Source organism: Scomber scombrus, chromosome 2, assembly GCF_963691925.1.
Source record: "Scomber scombrus chromosome 2, fScoSco1.1, whole genome shotgun sequence".
Classification (NCBI taxonomy): Eukaryota; Metazoa; Chordata; class Actinopteri; order Scombriformes; family Scombridae; genus Scomber; species Scomber scombrus.
The window spans coordinates 21,699,098-21,720,274 of NC_084971.1; the positions used below are offsets into that span (position 1 = coordinate 21,699,098).

Sequence of the window (21,177 nt, forward strand, 5' to 3'; positions counted from 1 at the left end):
GAGGACGTGGTGACGTCATCAACCAAGCGCTCCCAAATGAATTAAACATAATAATAATAATGACAATACTCAAAGACGCTTTACATAATCAAAGACAATTAAATACTATAAAGAAAAAAAAAACAATCAATAAAAGCAATGCAGAGATGAAGAAACCAAATAGAAAAACATAATAAATATTAAAGAAAACAATCAGACATTAAAAGCGAATTTGAAAAGCTGAGTCTTGAGAAGTGATTAGAATTTGATTAATTCAGTGCATTCAAGGAGGGATTTGGGGAGTGGGTTAGGGTTAGGGGCTTCTTTCCACTCTCATTGGTCATCTCAAGACCACTCAGGATTATCTGGTGACCCTTCGGAGGGTTAACTAGTTCCCAAACCACTGAATAAAACTAGCTAACTATATATAAAGTACTTTACTTGAGTATGATTTTTAATGCAGAACTTTTACTTGTAATGGAGTCTTTTGATATTACTATACTGGTATGTTTACATAAGGAACTGAGTACTTCTTCCAGCACTGCAAACTCCTGACATGCACACAAGGAGGAAAAAATCCAAACGTGACACTGCAGAGGGAAATATGTCATGTTTATTGAAATATATAAAATGAGCCTGTCTATGGCAGTGTGTTGTGAACAGTTAGCTGATTCCAAAAAAATATCAATAGTACAAAGATGACTGTAGGAATACAAAACATAAACATTGTAGCCCGTATTTGACTGTGAACAGCTGCATACATGCATGAATGAATCCTGTGACTTACACCTGTAAGCATTTCACATAAATTTCCCCTCAACCAGTTATTTACACTGTAGGCATTATAAAGCTGCGCTATGATGAAACATAGCCAAGTATCTTATATGTACCATCAATGGGGTCAAAAGTCTTAAGGGGGGGGGGGGGGGGCACTTTGGCCTCCAACTGCTTCTCACTTGCAGATTTACATTACAATTTTTCTCACCTGCTCAGACGGCGAAATCATTACGATGGTAAATGATACACACTGACAGAGAAGATACAGGTACAAGTGAAGAATCACAACTGATGACTATGATCAACACATGTGACTGATGTACATTTCTACTACACTTGTACAGTCACTTATTCCTGGTTCCTCTTTTACAAATACTGCTGGCATGATCAAAAGAAAAAAACAAAAACAAACATCCTTTTGCTGCCTTTCTTTAATGGATGAAATATATTGTTTTATCCATATTTAAACTTTGGTCAACATGGAAAACTGTTGGACAGTGGCAAAAAAGTCTGAATATGTTTAACATAACATCCTCCAAGAAAAACTGGGCTTTCCATTACACAGACACATCAACAGATTAATTTAATTAAAGCAGGCTTAGCTTTGTTTGTGACTGTTACTTGTCCAGAATACACTGCTGACCACGTGGCTGTAGATCCATTAACTGCAACGTCAAGCTCAAACATTTTTTTAATTTTTATTTTTTTTAAACACATTAATCCCAATTTACTTTCCTTTTTAGAATGAACCTCCAAAATATGCTTGCCCTAATGCAAATGTCAACTTAACACCCAAACAGTGCACGAACACCTCTTGCTTTGACTGCTGTGCTTAAGAAAATGAACATCTGGTCTCAGAGACTGAGATGCAAAGAATGAAAGAATGAAAAAAAGAAAATGTTCGCAAAGGATCAATACAACCACTTAAATCAGAATGTACAAAGTATGTTGTTCTTGAAATAATTTCAAATCATTTGTGACAGAAAAAAAGGTTTATATCCTTGTTGTTGAGCTAAATTACTAAGTGCTCACTGACTGTACAGTATCCTGTCTTTTAAGTGCTTTTTCCATTTAGAGCGCAATACATTAAACAAAAAAAAACAAAAAAAATAGCAACATGGCAAGAGTTGAAGCAAAGCAAGAGACAAAACACCCCAGTTTATCTCCCACACACCAAAATCTGTCTGCCTTATCCTCTGCAGCTTTGTCTTGAATTATTCTTAACAAACAGGTACAAATACTGAGGCAACAGGGGTGGATCGACCCCAAAAATGAAGAATTTTCTTACAAAAAGAAAAGAAAAGTCAAAAACAGTGATTAACAAGATGAAGGGAACTGAACGTCTGGGTCACGGTTCAGTCTACTTTCCCCGAACGTCAACGCTGGTTTGTGTAATGACAGCTTTATCAGGAGAGGAATAAAGAAACTGCCAGCATGTTCAGTTTCAGGGAAGCATGCTGGAGCACAAACAGGGTGTGAGAACCTGTAAACACCCTCCCCCCCTTCCTGCTGCTTATCCTCTTCCTCTTGTGGATCAGTTCTTGATCACTCCTCCGTCTCCTTCACTTACAAAACGCTTCCGTCCTCTAGTGGAGAAAACACAATTTGAAAAGCATGTTAGCGTAATACTATAATGGGCTGTTCAATAATGAAATTAGCAGGTATGAAGAGGAATGAATGTTTGGCCTTTTAATCCTAATTCCTTACTAACCTAGAAGGACAGGCATCCCTCAGCTGTTTGGTGATGACAGACTCCTGGAAGCAGAGATCCACAAATGTCTCCATGATAGAGTGAGCATGTGGCACATCGAGGTTGATTTCAGGGAGGTCATCGTACACACGCTGGAAACCCTGTATGGAAAAGGACACAAGTACAAGTTTAAATGTAGTGCTAAACATAATTAGTGGATCAATGAATTGTTTGCATTATTTATCAAGCAACAAATGTCCTCTGCATCTAACTTCTCTCCATTGTGAGGATTTGGTAACTAATTTGCCAGACAAAAAGAAGACATCACACTGGACTGAGGGAAACTGAAATGAGTGTTTTCTCACTACATTCTGGTATTTTAAAATCGTTGTATCAACCAGTGGTAATAAATCAATAAATAAATAAATAATGGCTTTGATTAAATAAGAAAATGCTATGTTTGGGTGAAAATTATTTTATAAAAAAATATTTCTAACTCGAAATTAAACTACAAAGTCACTCATATGCATACAAAAAAGGGACTGACCCTGTTCATCTGATCCACAGTGATATGGCCCATTTTCCAAAAGGCCTGCAGAAGCTTTACCATCATATGACTGGCAGTGTCCCCTTTCGACTCCAGCACCATCACTATAGCCTTAAAAAACAAAACAAAAATAAAGATATACAACAATGTGTTAAAAGAGAAAACATCAACGTTGATCAAAATGGTATTTTTAGAGATCTGTAAATTGCATGTTTCACCACACAGTGGCACTGTTTGTACCCAGCATCTAACATTAAAAAAGGTGCAAGGTGAGATTAACAATCTGATTTTGCTGTCTTCATAAAACACTTTACCACTTAATGTAAAATATATCAGTTTTCCTTTTGCTCTGAATCCCCTTTGAAGTCAGGGTGTAATTCCAAAACTGCAGAAACCCCCTAGCTGGCTGAAAACAACAGCACCAATAAATGCTGCTTGTGTTTAGTTCCACTGATAGAAAAAAAACACAATCAATTTAGTTTCTGACTTTGAGCAGTTGCTGTTTTTGGCTTCAACATGTTTGTCACCAATCCAAGTTGGAGCAGACAAACCTGTTTTGACACCTGACTTCAGTGAGTGTGCACAGCTGGAAAGTTTTGTAAAACTATTCACTAACATCTGTTTGTATTTACAAAACCTGATATCATGCAAATATTTTTTTTCTTAAAAATCTGGAAATACTTTGATCAAATTAAAGTGAGTTTTCTGGACTTAAATTAGAGGCATCACAAATTAATATTCAGCTACAATCAAAATATCAGTGAGTGAGAACATTTGTTTGGACGATATCAGTTCTATTTAATGTAATGTGTTTTATTCATGTTAGATGGTTTGATTTGGACTGAGCTTTGTTAGTAGATAATGCAAATGAGAGAAAAGTCCCTGCCAAAAACAAACTGTCCTTGGCAGAAACAGAATGACTGTCAGTTATTTTTTCAGTTTTGTTTTGCAATTAATTCAGACAAAATGCTTCAAGGTTCACTTTCCTGATTTTATCCTACATCATGTTATCATAGTGGGGGGGAGGGGTGAACATCTACAAATCTAATGTTCAACATAAAATTGTGTTTGACATCAACTTTAATATGTAATTAAGTCTTGAATACCTCATAGACCAGCTCGTGGTGGAAGTGGGGCACCTCCAGCTCCCGCAGACAGCGCCCTGCCTCTGACACATCTCCTGATGTCAGGTACTCCTTGAGGAGAAGATTCATCTGAAAAACAATCAAAAACAAAACAAAACAAATTGTTATTTTGTCTTAATTGTTTAGATTATGTGTGCCTGCACAGTTGAGGACAATTCTTTTAATATGATGTGCCAAGACCTGTAACTGTACTGTCACTAGAGGAGGTTCAGTCTGTAAAACCCCTAAAAACAATTTCCTTTGTAATTTTATTATAAGGACCATGCATGATGGTCAGAGACACACAGGGTTGCCCCATTTCTCATATATAGTATATAAGTAATAAGTTGAATTTACTCATTACTTATATATAGTATATAAGTAATAAGTTGAATTTACTCATTACTTTGGCGTAACTTATCTAATATGGTTATGAGTATCAACATGCACATATATATATTTGGGATTTAATTCAGTGAGTTTAATATGCATGAACCATCACTTCTCTTCAGAGGAAAACTTCCATCTCTAAACATTTACAGAAAATTCAAAAAGAAAATGCTTAACATAAAAGGTAGAATTGGTAAGAATCCGTTTATTGAGATTGTGAAAACAATTTCTATCAAGAAAAGAAAGTATTGCATGACTACTGATGAATAATACAGTGGAAATGTGGATTGTACCATGTTACAGTATAGATAATTTAGATGTTTCTCCCTTTGCGCTTCAGTCTGTTTCTTAACAGACCCTGGATATCATCAATTTACAGCAGTTGGAAAAGTAGTTTGTATTCATAGATAATTAATACAAACAGAGCTGAGCATGGAGAGCTCCACACCACATGAAATCACCTGTATGAAAAGTGTTTCATCAAATGCTACACAACTGTAACTCCAACAATAACCTGACTTACTTGGGAAATAAAGTCTGGCACACATGACAACTTGAAGTCAGTTTAAAAAAACATTTCTGCCTGTTTGGAGCTTAGTTATCACTTAGTCACTCAGGCTGCTGAGCTGCACACACATAAATAAGCACTCATTGGCTTAAAACTATTTATGGAACAATTAGTTCCATTAGTCAACACTTGAGATTGATGCAACAAGTTTAAAACTCACTGAGCTAAATCAACAACTCTGGGTCTAATTCACTGAGCGGAGAGCATGTGTGACCATCTGAACATCAAGTGAACCTGAGAAAAAAGAACAGCAGGGATGCTTAATATGTGAACATGCAGGGCAGAGACAGAGAAGAGGGCGAAGCATGTGAAAGGGTTAGACAGAGTGCAAGTATGAGGACAACAATAGATTGAATCAGAAAGTGAGTGAGAGCAGCAAGATGAAATAGTTTTGAGCCTCTTCCAGCCCATCGTGTTCCCCCCGCGGCTGCACACAACCAGGCAGGAAATCAAACTTGGACACGAAGGCCCAAGGGCCCGAGAGGTTTGCACAAATACTGGATGCCTGAGAGCATACTGACAGAACACTCTCCCATTTCTAAATGTCACTTAAAATGTTGCATAACTTACAAGTTTACAAGATACAAAACTCCCACATCATCCTCGCCCACGTTAGAGAAAAATTCCTCAAAACCATGCAGCAATAAATTTTACAAAGACAGCTGAGAACACGTGGCTTGCACATAAAGAGTGTGTGTGTGTGTGTGTGTGTGTGTGTGTGTGTGTGTGTGTGTGTGTGTGTGTGTGTGTGTGTGTGTGTGTGTGTGTGTCAATTAAGGGCTGAAATGTGCCTTTTTTTCAGCCCCCCTGCGCCCTCGTGTTTTTGCAATTCACAATTCCCAGGGGAGAAAAGTGCTCTGCTGACACAGCAACATAGCAGAGGGCTGGCCTGTGGCTCTGTACCCAGCATGCATTTCTGCCTTCTGTTTACATTACATAATGTCAACAAATAACCAGAGCCCGGTCAATAAAACGGCTCTGACCTGAGGTGTGAAGGATTCTTCACGCTCATTATCACTTTTAATATGGAAACACAAAACAAACAATTACACATAGTTATTTATCAGTTTATTCTTTTTAGCTGGTTACCATTCATGGCCCGAGCTTACCTCTTTAACAAGATGTTTGACGGGTCTCAGGCCTCCCCCCACGCCCCACACATTATCGAGACGGACCATCCCTCTCTTCATGGACAGCAGCACTGCAGCACGGTCTAAAGCCACTCTGAACAAAAGACCATTACCACAATGTCATTAATATGACACAAAAATGAACATACAAAGTCTTGTTTGTTTTAAAGAATTGTAGGACTTGAGTTCTTTCCTCTGTTAAGCACAGTTCATCAAACACATCACAACACAGATGTTTTATTCTAGTAAACCATTATCTGGTAATTGCACTGTCCTACAAGAGAGGAAGACAAAACAACTATTCCACATATAAAAGTGAAATGAGAAGGAAAGACAGTTTTCCTGTTGCTCAGCTTTTGCACATCTTGGTGCAAATTAAGTCATCTTCTACCTTTATCTGCATTTATAACTTGCTTGTTTTGGCTCACCTGGCATGCTCACAGTCTACTTTGCCCTTGTAACAGTCCAGGAAAGACATAGGGAGGACGTGGTCTGCTATGCCTCTGGCTATAAACTGGCCTAACATCTGGGAGACAAGAAAAAACAGCTTTTAAAAACATTAAAACATGCCATCTTTTCTTTTAACAGAACTGCTTTGAAAAAATTACTTTTTCAGAAACTACACTCTGTACCGATGTGTTTGTGCACCTCTATCAAATTAAAATCACATTTAATCTTTTAAGTGTTTTAAGCCCTGTAGTGTGCATCCCACCCTCTTATGCAACCAACACTAAATCAGAGCCACCCCACATCCGGATCTTGAACGTTACTGTTTCCTCTGAGTATCAGTTCTACCTGTGGAGCCTCAGGGGTGTCCAGTATGAGGTCTGGCAGCTCTTTGAGTATCTTGTCGAAGGCACGGGCCATGTCACTTTGTGACAGCAGCTTAACCGACAAATCAGACAGCAGGCGGGAGGTCAGTTCTCTGTGGCTGGCCTTGCCTTCGAGGGACAGGGACACGGCCACAGAGGAGAACTCGTACTTATGGGGGCCCAGGTTGAGCTCCTTCAGCAACATCTGACAGGAGTGAGGACGCACAGAAATTAAAGATTGTTGTGGAGGTACCTGATCAACTCTGAATCAATAGCGTAGCACATAACAAATAGTTACAGACTCAGCAATCTGTGAATAAATAAGTATTTGTGCACTCAATTACGTGTTTCATTCATCTACTAAGTCCACCATTCCCTGATCAGTATGTTCTGAGTAAAGTGTCAGAAAAAGGTGTCATATCAGTTAATTTACCTGGACTTCTTTTGTGTCTCCGTGTTCAAAGTACTCCTTTACAATTGGGTTGACCATTTTTCCCAGTTCCTTCTCATCTACCTCTGGAACAACTTTTGCATAAACTGTGTCTCCCTTTAAAAGAAAAAAGAACACATTTTTTTTTTTAAATTGATAAACACAAATATTCACAACAAGAGTATTTAAATCTATGATTGCACACTAAGTATTCTTGTATGTAGCACTATCCATTATTACGCATTTCTAAGTTAGTCAGGTGTAAAAGGATTAGTATGAGTTAAATTAGGAGGTTTTTTTAACTGTATGTCATATAAAGATATACTTATAGCGGTAAATGTGCATAATATGTTCCCTTTAAAGTGATGGCACAATAACTTAAACTTATCTCTCTCTTTTCAACACTTGCATTCATGACAGCCAAGAATGACACGGCGCAGATTGAGAGAATGAAGCTCCTTTAAACTCCAATAGGAGGATAACTACGTCAGCTTTTTTAGGAGAAGAGCTGGCTTTTATTTAAATTTAAGAACATAAACAATAATTATTGTATTATTCTGACCTCCAGCGTTGTAAGACAGGAAAAAATATTAGTTGAAGAGGGATTATAGCCAAAAGTCCAAACATGCTGATTCACTTTCCTGTTTTCTGTGAAATGAATAACAATATAATACTTCATAGCCAAGAATAGGCAAAAGAAAGACACCTTGTAGAATAGTTTTGCAAAAGTTTTGCATTTAATTTTTCTACTGAACTTTCCGAGATTTGTTTTACACGTTGTCATTGTCTCAAAGGGAGGGTGACCTTTACCATGCAGAAATCTTTCATCAGGTGATCCTCTCTCCTGATTCAAAGGCCGCCGTCTGCACATGTCCCCTGTATTTTTCTGTACCACTCTGTCCCAGTTCCCTACTGACATCCTTCTACGCTGTTCCTACAACATTTAAGGCCAAATCACACTGGCTTCCCTACACTGTTCCCAAATTGTTATCAACTTTTTTTTCCCCCTGACAGAAGCTCCATTCCCACTCTGCACTCATTCTTTGTGTCCATAAGTGAAGACAAACAAACTCTGCTTTCACCATCACACTGAGCACTCGCTTGATAACGAGGTTAAAGATTGAAAATACTGTTGATTGTGATGGGACAGAGCCATCTGGAAGAGACAATCATGTGACTGGTTGTGTTATGGTCAAAAATCCCAGGACTTTTTGTTATAAACAGTTTTGTTTTCAAAATAAATGTTTCAGATAGATAGATGGAATAAAATACGTTCTTTGACTATGGGGGAAAAAATGATGTCATGCAAGACATTATTTCATCACAAGAGACCAAAACACTTTGTGATGCATTAGACAGACAGTTGTGCATACAGTATGCTTGTTGTCCGTATGTGACAATCATCATCTTGTTTGCCAAGCAAAGCCTCTTTTATATTCAGAGCATCCCAGCAGCCCTTTGACACAAGACATTTAAAAAAGTGTTACTCCAATATGTCACAGCTTTGATCAGTGGGCCTCTTTGCAACAAAAAGCTGTGCCACACAACATGTCAGGACAGCAATTGTAATTAACTAACCTCTGCAAGTGATGCTCATTAATCACTCACTGGCAAAAACAGTTGTGTGTATGTGTACGGCCTGCTGATGCTTGAGTAATGCCAACATTTTGCAAATAAAGTTTTCTATTTAAAAGGTTGTCGTGGTGTAATGCTATTTCACACATTTTTCATGGTTGCCTCCTGATTTTCAGCTTAATGCATCTTTAAATTAACACACAAAAGTACAAAAGAGAATTTTTTAAACATTCGGCCACTACTTTAAACTCTGAAGAGACACATTCTGCCAGACTCACTAACCTGAGAGGATTCATCATAGTTGGGGTCCAGTACGTCAGGTTCCTCATCTTCATAAACCATCCCTGCAGCCCCCCAAACTCCTTTACCACCTGCTCCACCTGTGCGACAACAAAAGCACGACAGCATGAGAAAATGTGCCGTGAAAACATTTTGTGAGGCTCATGACAGCAGGGGATGCTAAGCTCAATGTTTCCAGCAAAACCCAGTTGGCAGTCCAACACAGCACATATTTAAAAGTCATAATCAAAACCGGAAAATCAGCTAATACCTAACACAAATTATTATTTTCTGGCTTTTTTCATTATCATTCTCACAGTTGAGATTTTAACCTGTCTTTTCAGTGTTGTGCAGAAGTCATTCATTCAGAAAAGCAGGAGCCTGCATACACCAGTGTCGCTTAAAATGTACCTTTTTTTGGCAGGCCTCTGCCTTTGCCTGTCCTGGATTTGCGGTCGTTGGTGTTGGCTTTGCCCTTTGGACTGTTTGGGTCACTTCCTGCCAAGTCTCCTGATTCAGAGAAGGACTCGCTGGTGGAGTTGCGTGATGAGGACTTGCGCAGGCGTCGCTTGGCTTTGGCTTTGAGCCGTGCCTCATGAAGTGCTTTCTCCTGGGGCGTCCAGTTACCATTCACCTCTGCCTCGATTAGCTCGTCATCATCATCGGCGTAGGGGCGATTAGCCTCTGTCAGGTTCTCATCCAAAGAGAACATTCCTAAGATGACACAGAATGGTTGATGCAATTTTTAAATTTTCATGACATCCCAATTAATACATCAAATAGTCTTTGTCATTGTACTGAGACATTGTCCAGTTTATAAAAACACACAGCCAAAGTATGTGAACACTCCTGAACTTCTAGTCTAGGGTTTGTTTTTTCACGGATTCGCCCCTTTCATTCTGATTAGGGCAACATTTTAACCCTAAAGTACACAATTATATTTTACAGTCCCTACCGCGCTTTCAACTTTGTGATGACAGTGCCCCTGCACACAAAGAGAGGTCCATAAAGGAATTGTTTTCCACATCTGGTGCTGAATAACTTTACTTGCCAGCACTACACGTTTACTTCAATTCTAGCCAAGAGTTTTGGGATGAAATGCTGCAAGCTAAGCCTAAACACCCAACATCAGCAACCAACCTACCAAACCCTTGTAGCTGAATGAGACCAAATTTCTGCAAGTTCCAACAAGTTGCGGTAAGCCTTGAAGAGTGAAGGATGGTGATACTTGTTATATTGAATTGTCACATTTGGGTTTAATCTTCTGGTGTCCACTTTGTTTGGGTGTCCAAATAGTTGTAACCATGTACCATACACATAGGTAGATATAGATATCTGATTTCCATCTTGTATATCTTGTTCTTATCTACACTGCTATGCTGAAACAATGTTAATCAAAGCTGCAGTAAAAACTTTATGGTGCAGCTCTGCTACAAAAGCAGAGACTGGCAGTAAGCCTAACAAGGTGAATGGAAAGTTTTTGCCAGTTATTTTAAAAGCCAAATAAAACTATTGTGCAAGCAAAAAAGGCAAAAACATTTGGTTAATACTGCATCAGCCATCAGGGGATGCAATGTGGTAAAGGTAAAAACACATGACAATATTCAGCATGTTATTGCTGCAGCAAAAGAGATATTCATTAACTCCAGATACAATAGGTCACAACAGCTCAAGAATACAGTGAGACATTGCATATTTTTGGGTTACTTGCTCATAGTGTTTGGCCTACATTTACCTGCAGTGCAAAAACTGTGCATATAGTTGACGGCACAACAAAACACCTTCATGCTACAGCGACAAAGCCAGTTCAGAGTGTGACATGCATTTGGACTGTAGGGGCTCCATATGTCATGGCCACATTTTACAAAGGTCACAAAACAAAAGGTCACAGAGCCCCGAAGACATAACACAGAAAGATGGGAGAACAAATTCACACACGCACACATTCTTGTGTCACTTACCAGAACTATCAGCAGCCATATAGTGGTTCAAAGTGTCAAGTTACTTATTAATCTACTCCTCTATGGGTGTAATAAAATAAAAAAAATACTGTATCTGGGAATAAGTCTGTCAAGCTCAAGTTGATTCTTCTAGGTGTGGAGAAAGAGACCACAACAACAAGTGGGACTGAAGTGCTGCTGCAGGCATGGGAGGAGGCAGGGAGCAAAGGGGAACACATGCTGAAGAAATGCTGACACCAGTTTTTTTTTTCGTTCCTCCGTCTTCTCGCGATCTGTCCCGTCGCAGCTAGAGTGGACCTGACTACATATGGCGTTGTTGGGTCCATGACTGGTCACATGACCGGGATGTAGTAGGAGAGAGGGAAAGCAGGAGGAGGAGGAATGTCTGAGGGTGTAATGAATACTTAGATTCCTTATGCACAGGCCCAAATGGCAGTGTGAGGAGTTATGGCCCTATAGATTACAGGACATGTAGAAAATACACTGAGGCAGGATGGAAAAAACACCAAACCACAGATAAAACTAGCAATCTGTGCTGGCTCGTCTCAGATAACCCAAGGAAGCAGCCTGTCTGCAAAAAAGGTACCAAACAGTTGCAACTTGTGTCATTAACAAACTTTTGGTGCAGGACAAAATTAACTTACAAACTGCTTCTAAATGGTGCTAAAAGATCTCTACATGTTTACTTTGTAGAGTTCTGTCTGCATGAGAATGTGAATAACAAATGGAAAGGGGGCACCTCCCTGAGTTAACCTGTAGAAGTAAGAGCAGCGCCACACCCGTGGCCTTCAAAACTCAGTAAACAGCCGACCATGTGTCATCTCCTCCCTCAGCTCCTCCTCCTTCCCTTGTGTAGGCTACATGGCCTGCCAGCACAGTAAATTAGGAACTAGCCAATGGCAGCGTGCCAAACACACGACAGGCCAATTGGAAAAGAGCTGAAAAACGAGAAGGCAGAAAAAGTAAGAGCTGTTTGCCAAGCCCAGAGTTGCAAAACAAGCACTGAAAATGCAGTCGGCTAGCAAACTTTTTAAACATGACAAAGATAGTGTTTCTCTTTAGCGCAAATCACAACTGCTGGAACACTCATTTTAAAAAGGTGTACTTTTACACAAGGTGGGTCTGTGTGTCACTGTCACAGTCTCATAAAGCTGCAGCAACCAGTCTATTCTGCTGTCTTTAACCCTGAGCGCCCACAAGAGAGAGCAAGAATAAATGCCAAACCACACAACACTGTCATGATGGTTTTCACCGCCCCCGCTGTTAACAAGATTTTAAAACAGACGAAACTACAGCCAGATGCAGGCCTGCACAGGACCTCTGCCCTACATGCTGTTTAGGAGCTTCCCACAGCCAGTAAGCCTGAGCAGCAGTGTTGAGGTGTTTAGTTTGAGGTATCCGTACAGTAGCAGTGTTGTGAGTGAAAATGGAGTCAGCGGATCAGAGTTCTCACATACCTCCCTAGGGACAGACCTACTTTTCAAAACTGTAAATACAACTTTACATATTTTCACTGTCATTTTGAGGAGAATTGGTCAAATGCACCAAACATGTTTTAAAGCCCCCCTCCACTCAAAAAATCTGAGCTTGCACAGTGATGCATGTACAGAGTTTTGACACTTGACCACTGTTTCAAATTCATCTGATGGAGGGGGGAACGTTTCTCTGTGATCAGAAACTTCAAAGCCAGTACCTACAAGCATGATTTGTGAAATCACAGCTAGTTTGGAGCCAATCATGGTCACAGTCTGCCAGCACACAAACACTGAGGAAGGATTTTTCAGTGAAGATATTGTGTGTCTGGCATGAAAAACATTCATGGGTGCATAGTTGTAGATTTTTCAAAGAGGGAGAAAGAGTAGATGTGATTTTAATAATCTTTAACGTGGCAATTGAATTTTTTTGTGTGGAAAAAACATATCAGACACAGATTATTATTCCAAGCAGTGTGTTTTCGCATGTCATAAAACGTGTCTGGAGGGGAAATGATTTTGCAGATGACACAGATCTGTTTTCCATTTCTACCATCAAGAGCTTCAAGCAGCTCAATTTGATTCAGTCACCACTTCGTAGAATTAGGCAAGTTTTATACTAACTAATGAAATATACTGAAACAGAACCTCCCAGCTATTTACACACTAGAATAACTTTTGATGACACTTCAGTGTACATTGCTTAGCAAGATTATCCATGAAATCTCAGACAAACCAGAAACTTTTAGTTTATATTTTTCTTTTTTATTCTTCTCTTTTATTTATGTTTCGGTGTACCATATTTTGTGAGACATAACCACATTTCCATCAAAAAAGAATAAAATCGCAAATCCGGAAAACACACCTTGGATAAATAAAAAGCCACATATGTAAAACCATCTATAAACAGAACTTCCTCCATCAACCCACACACAGAGTAATATAAGCAAAAATATGTGTGATGTCCCCTGAGGTCAAAATAGGTTTCTGCACCCTATATGGTCCCAGAGACTAGCTATCGTTGGAGAAAAGGGTGTGGTTGTCCTTGGGGTTTAACTGTCATTTCATATAATGAAAGGACGCTCTGCTTAAAAACATGCTTCATGCAGATAGCCTAAACTTGAGTGCACATGGCGGTTCGTGTTTAAATATACAACAGCAACAACAGGAGCTGAGGATCTGGCCACACACGCTCTACAAATAAACGCTCAACAGTTGTAATATGTGAAATAATGCCAGGCGTCTTTTTTTGGTGGAATGAGAGAAAATTAAAAAAACTTCCTGTTTGTTTAATGGAAACTTGCCAAAACTACAGTTATGCCGACTGTCCTACTTGAGTCACCCCCCTGTGTAACAGCTGCAGAACAGTAACACAGATAAAGTGCCTGGGGAGGTACACATTAAAGTTTACAGCTACTCAGATAAACGGTTAAGAGTCTGATAACATGTTGTTGTTTTAACCTAATCAACCGATCTCATCCACTGATGCCCTGCCAGGCACCGCTCTGTAGGGGTGGTTTGTTCAGTTTCTAAACTAAAGGACTTAATGCAAACGGACGGTGTGTGCAAACATGTATTCATGAGTGTAAGTGAGGGAGGAGGGGAAACAAAAGAAGAGCTGGAAAGACCATAACATGATGTGTACTCAGCAGGCCACGAAGAAATCTAGCTTGACGTTTAAGTCTGCCCAGTTTCTTCCATGAAGCACTTCAAAGCTTGTATTTATCCAAGGAGTTATGTAAATGCTCTAACAGCCGGGGCTCCACACAGGCAATAAATCTGTACCTATAGGTCACTTACCAGAGCATTGACCTACTCTGTGCTTCTCCAAACAGGGCCAGACATAACTTGTTAAGTCTGTAGATGAAAGTAAAATAGATTTAGTCTAACTTTTAAGACTTGTAGTCATGTATCAAGTAAAAACACCAAACACACATCTTACTTGAAACATGTTGGGCAACGAGTTAATTTATTAAGGATTTTGCTTGTAATACCTACATTACTAATACTAACATGTTAAGCAAGAGATATTTTGATGCAAGACAGGTCCAAACTGCACAGGAACAAAACCTAAATGTCACTAAAAATGTTCAAGTTTCATGGGTGTGAAGTATAGTTGCACAGCTTACCTCAGATTAATAGCATCTCTCTAAGTTTCTTTTCATTTCAAATTATCATACAAATAATGTATTTGTGAGTTGTTTAGTTATGAGTTTAGTTGTTGCAATCAAAATGATTTTAAAAAATAAACATTCTAGTTCTAGATGTTCAAATTCAACAAGCTCATCAATAGTTTGATAGAATAATGCAATATGAAGTGGGATGCTAAAACCAGATGAGACTGAAACTGGAAACCTGAATAACTGATCATAAGGGAAGTTGCACGCGCCATATACAATGAGGTTTTACTCATTTCCCATACTGTTGCATGAGCCCAGTGTCCATCAACTGACCCACAACGTATGGAGTTGTTTTCACCCCTTTTCCAGCTCAGACAATAGAGTCTTTGACAGTGTGTGTGACCACCTCATCAACAGAGGCTGCTCAATCAAGGGTGTCTGACCTTCCTTGAGAAAAAGGGCCAGATTATCCAGAAGGGTAAAAATGAACCCCTATCAAACCCCCTGTTAATTCTACTCTTTGCATAGATTTCCTATACTATATGGCCTCACTTTGGAGCGAGGTCATTTGATTAAAACATTCATTAATCTGGGTATATGCAACATGTAAGCTCAAGACTGAATTACTAAAAAGTATTGACAACAACATCAACAGAGGCTGCTCGATAAAGCGTGTCTGACCTTCCTTGAGAAAAAGGGCTTAGGTTCATGTAGGAAAAAGCCCACACGTACAACACCATAACATAACCATAACCAGCAGCACACCATGTGCTGCTGTGAACGAGGTGAAGAAAAAGACAACCGTATGTCACACATTGTTATCACACAGGTTGATAAATTATTACCACCAGCTGCACTGCTAACAATACATTTGTACTACTTATATAACCTTTAAATAGACAGCAACGCAGAGATTATGTAAGGCTCTCCTATTGGCTCTTATAGTGGGCTATACGTGTCGACGTCATCGTCAGGCTGAGAAGAGGAAAGCACTCCGTGTGCCCTGAGCTCAGATATCGTTCAATAACAACCACTGTGCTATGATCATAAACACGACTCAAACACCTAAAGCGTCGAGGAGGTGCGTGTTATACATACACACATAAAAAAAGAAGATGAGATAAATGTCGGGTTCTTGTCGAGTGAATCAAAAATGCAACCTGGTTTACAGAGGCTGCAGGTTAAATGTGCTCTGCAAGCATTAGGCTTATCAGGAAAACCACATTTCATGCAGGAAAGAGACGTGTATTATCTGCTCTGCGTCTCTGGGTCTAATTAAAAAGGTGTAACTGTCCAGACTGATACACACACGCACACACACATACATAAGAGATTGAGGAACTGCAAACGACAAATCTCGCAAATGTGTATTAGAGGAAGAACAAAGGCAGGGTTTTTTCATGCATCCTCTCGTTTAGTTGCAAGAAGGAAGAAAACACAGGCACTCAACTGCAGCCCCCTCGTGTGTGTGTCTATGTGTGTGTGTGTCAATGTGTATGTGCACAAGCCACGATTTGCGGAAGTAAGCACTGTGGCCTCGTCCAATCAGCAAGCGTGAAAGGGTTAAATGTAAAAGCTACGACAACAAACAAACAAACTTCGCCTCAAAGCAGCTAAAACACGACAGCAAAGGTCAATGGTTTGGTTTATCGTGCGGTAGTGTTAGAGTGGTTGTTGCACCAGTGCTCGCAGCGTGTTTGTGACAGTGTGTGTGTGTGTGTTTACGGAGCACATGGTGGAGCATGGCTGGCGCTGCAGCCCATCCCATGCAGGGACAATGGGGTGAGAAAGAGAGCAGGCCCTGGCTGCAGCCCCCTTTTACACTCTGCACCGACAGACGGTACAGAGCATGACTGAATTATTAAGTCACTTACCGTCGGCTTGCTTAGCGGTGGACCACATCTCGACTTCGGTCGCCATGACGCTCTAGAAATGCTTGATAAAAAACAAAAATCCTCTCGGTGCTCTCCCCCTGCCGAGCTCAGCTGCAACAAAAACCCCTCTAAAAACACCTTCAACTCGGAGTGTCTGCAGAACAAAGTGTTTTATTGTACAAACAGTCTTGGAGTCGTTCTGCTGTTTTTCCTGTTGCTGTTGCTGCTGGTGCACGGTCTCAGCTGAAGAGAACAAAAACAAAAATGGTGAAATTGAATTACCCCAAAAAATTGCTTGAAGTGAAGGAGTGAAATGCAAGAGTTTCTCACTCTTCTCGATGAAGAGTAAAAACAACAGGACGACTGGGAAGAAGGGATGAGGAAGGATATGTGAACTAGTCAGAGAGCATATCAGCAAACAGCCTGCCAGATAAACAAAGTCTGTTTTTAACTTTGAGAGGACCGACCCAAGCGGAGTCACGTGGGGGCAAACGCGGCCGGGGAGTGGCTAGGAGAGGGGGTGGGTGCTGGTCCACTTTGACCAATCACAGAGCATAAAAACCTGTCTACCATAATATTTATAGTGTGTATCACAAAAGATCCTAACATTTACAGCGTTTTTATGACTCAATTTTATTGCCCTACATTTATACTTAAAACTGGTTTTAGGATGTGGGATTGACTGTGTCCTGATCATTTTATTGCTGCAACTTTTGAATATTGTGATTAGGTGGGTTAGGATATGGGGATGATAATGTTTGTAGAATTTCATGAATTGCTGTTTTGTTCTCCGTCCAAACTGAATTTCTGTCACTGATTTAATTTATTGTTTCACCCACCTGCCCGGGGATAATACACGGTCGCCCATAAAGTTTGAATAAAATATGTTTTACCTCTTTCCATGAAATGATTGTGAAAATGTGATTTATTCTTGATAGATAAAGTGTATATATTCTCAAAATTGTATTGATCAATCTCATTGCACCTGGTAAAAGGTGATTACTGATGTGTATAAATAGAAAATAAAAAGAGGAATGTGTCTGACAACAAAATGATTCCAACTTTATGGGCGACCGTGTATAATAATAATAATTATTATTATTATAATACAATTTAATGTATCATGTTTGACTACATATATAACTTAATAGCAGCTGTTCAAGCAGTGATGCTTTCAGTGACTGCTGCATGAATGAAAAACTGTTGATGCTGATGCTGATTTGATGCTGTTACAGATGTTTGGGTTTTCACTTTAATCCATCTTTTTGTGCTTTTTTGAAGTTTTGGCATCTCATCAGCCTATTCCAGCACATTGTGGGCTGTTCAATTTGTGTGATGGTCTTACACACAATACACCTTTCAGGGTTTCATTTATTCAAAATGAAGAATACTAGGGTCATCCTGGGACCCATGGGTTGATAAGCTTACAGTGTGATCACAATGTCCTTTGTTTGTGGCTTGTTGAGAACCTTTATGGCATCTCCTATCTCCTCAAATCCTGTCAACAACTTACTGTGTCCGATAAAATAAAGGCAAAATGTCCAAAAATACTTAAGAAGGAAAAGAATAATGAACTTTGGCAGAATTTTTACAAGACTACCTCACCAGTCACACCGAGGCATTGTTGTCATCTACACTCACACCAGAAGATGGCGCTAAAACCCGTGCAATTATATTTGATGTTGGTCAGTAAGAAGTTGATATACTCTATATCAGTATCAGGTAACTATGTCAAGTATGACTAAAATGGGTTGTACACATTCATTATGGGGCATTTTACAGTTTTTATCTTCTTGGTTTTGTTTCTGGACCGACTGGTTCCTATTTAAATCTGCAAAAGAAAAGGTCTTTATGACATACCTGTTAGCCCACAATAACTTATCATAATCATGGCCATATTATCCAGAGAGAAGCCTCACGGTAGAAATACTACTAAAACCCGTGTTCATTTAATTCTTTGTGTAGTTTTCCTGTGCTACCTGGCCTATAGCTTTGCAGTGTGGATATTTGATTAAACACACTTTAATGCAGTGGTGAAAGCCGGATTTGACACAGCAACGGTATGGGTCCAGGTGCATGCTCCCCAGGAGGACATTTTTAAAAACAACCCCTTAAATAATGACTTCTGGTGTGTGGAGTGTTGTAGTCATGGCCGTAGCTACCATTGAGGACACCGAGGTCATGTCCTCGGTATTTTTTTCTTGAATTTTTGTTTAATTGTGAAGTGAAAATAGCCGACGAGACAATTATCCTTGCGTCAACGGACCGTCATGTGACACGTACTTGAAGATTCCCCTGCCATGTCAAAACGAAAGTATCCGGCTATAGCCAGCGGTGGAGTGAAGCCTTGAAATCGCCAGAAATATGTTGTCTACATGTGTGAATTGGACTTGACCCGATTTTGCAAACTGTTCATTCATTGGACGAGCCCTTTTCGCCCTTTTCTCCCTTTCCCAGCAGGCCGTGCTCCATTCCACATTTTAAGAACAAACAAAGAAAATAATATATTGCAGTTATAATTTTTAAATATACAACCATGGAAGTTGTAGAATACTGAAATAGGAGTTGATTTAAGTTGCACAATTGGAAATGATAAGAACTGGACCACAAGAATGACCATAATTGAGAAATGCACAGCAAGAAAGCAGTATAAATACATCATGGATTAAACCTAACAGTCATATAAATTGTAGTCTCATTTTTGACCTCGGTATTTGAAAAATCCTGGCTACGGCCTTGGTTGTAGTTACTAATGGACAAACTGAAACTTAAAAATGTGAGACTAACCTTCAACAGATTCAACAGATCTGACTGGCACGGCAGTGAAAAGCTTTCACTGGCAGGTGACTGACTGGCTGTAGTATGAAAGCCAGATGATGATTGATAATCTGACCATTATTTAAGTTACCAAATATTCCTCCTTACCTTTTGCCTTATTTTGGAAAAATCCAAAAAGTTTCAGTTGTTTATTCCCTTATACTCCATACCGTCTATCTTTCTGCTGTAACCTCACACTGACTGACAGGCACGTCAATGACTGCACTAATGAGACCCCTCTCCTACCCCCAGCCCCACCTCAGCAGTAGTTTTAATGCAATATGTAAGCCGAAGGCCTTTAAACTACATTTTCCCTAATGTATGACTTCAAAACAGTGCTCTCATACTGCTTGTTGTGTTCATAATCTCAGTCAGCTAGACACGGTCAGATTTCATTTTTCGGTGGTTTACGCCTGAAAAGATGAAGCTTCCAGAGTGAGTGCTGTCTCATGATTCATCCCGAGTCACAGTGACAGCTACTCATGAGTGGGAGTTTTTAGTTCATACTCTGCCTAAATAAATTGGCACACTAGCTTTATTTGAAATCAGAATATTACATGTACCCCAGGCAACAAAAACTATAAATGTTATAATGTTCACAAAAAGCAAAGACATATATTTGATAGCACTTGGTAGCGTTTATTTTGACACAAAATCCACAGTTTTTATTGAATAAAATAGCGCAGATGTCCGTGTCCAATGTTGTAGCAACAATGAAAGAAAAAAAAAACTCAAATGGAAGAAAATGAAATACAACCCCAACTTCTGGATAAAAGAACCAAGAAATATGCAACCAAACAAATAGTTAAAAATGCAGAGAGAATCTCATTGTTCGGATTTTACATCAGAGTATGCATCAGAAATTTCTATGCTATACACCAAGATATACAAAATCAACTTTATATTCATGATGACATAAGAAATGTTTGGATATTTATATCGACACATATCATGTTAACAAATATCAAGGACAATCAACTTTGGCCTCATAATAAGCAACAATGATTAAACACCACAACAACACGGCTGACATTAACTCTCTCAGACATGCGTACAACACACTGAAGAGCTGCAGGTAAAATTGCACAAAGATACCCTTAAAGAACACCACATTCTGTAGTAATATTAATCTTAACTACTCCAAATACAGTCACGTATAGATGCTGCTATAAATCCCGCTGTCTCGTAGCTGCAGGAGTAAAAGGAGAACGCTTTGTTTTCCCAGACAAACAGTCTTGAGTTATCCTGAATCAACAGGGTTTGATGTTTTGTTTTTTTCCCTGGCAAACTAGTTCAGCCATACCAATGTGGGCTTTCTTTTTTCAATTCTTCAATTATCAGCATTACAAAATAAAGTCGGTACAAATATAGAGTAAATACTATCTTGATAAGGAGAAGTAAACAGTCCTTTGCAGTCAAAACTCAGCGAGGTAACAGTCTTATATCAGGCCTTGGCCTACAGTGGCAATGAGGGCAGAGTTTGGGCATTTTGTCTGTACATACTTGTTGCGGACAAGGCAAAAGATATCAAATGTGTTCTGTACACACTGAACTCAGATGAGTTTGGCTTCAATGTGAAATCAGAGTTTGGGTAAAATTAGCCTCTAAATTTCTGCCTCTGGTGTGTTACCA

General features: G+C 39.4%; 1 protein-coding gene across 1 annotated transcript; it reads right to left on the minus strand.

The window, feature by feature from the left end:
• Positions 1-574: 574 nt before the first annotated feature.
• On the minus strand, positions 575-17,196 carry pdcd4a (programmed cell death 4a). The gene is made up of 12 exons (XM_062430975.1): positions 17,059-17,196; positions 16,729-16,971; positions 9,713-10,015; positions 9,305-9,402; positions 7,451-7,564; positions 7,001-7,222; positions 6,634-6,731; positions 6,185-6,299; positions 4,100-4,207; positions 2,994-3,104; positions 2,468-2,607; positions 575-2,342 (listed from the first exon to the last, which is right to left on the minus strand). The coding sequence occupies exons 2-12, from the start codon at positions 16,772-16,774 to the stop codon at positions 2,291-2,293; spliced, it is 1,407 nt and encodes a 468-aa protein (XP_062286959.1). The 5' UTR covers positions 16,775-16,971; positions 17,059-17,196; the 3' UTR covers positions 575-2,290.
• Positions 17,197-21,177: the final 3,981 nt, after the last annotated feature.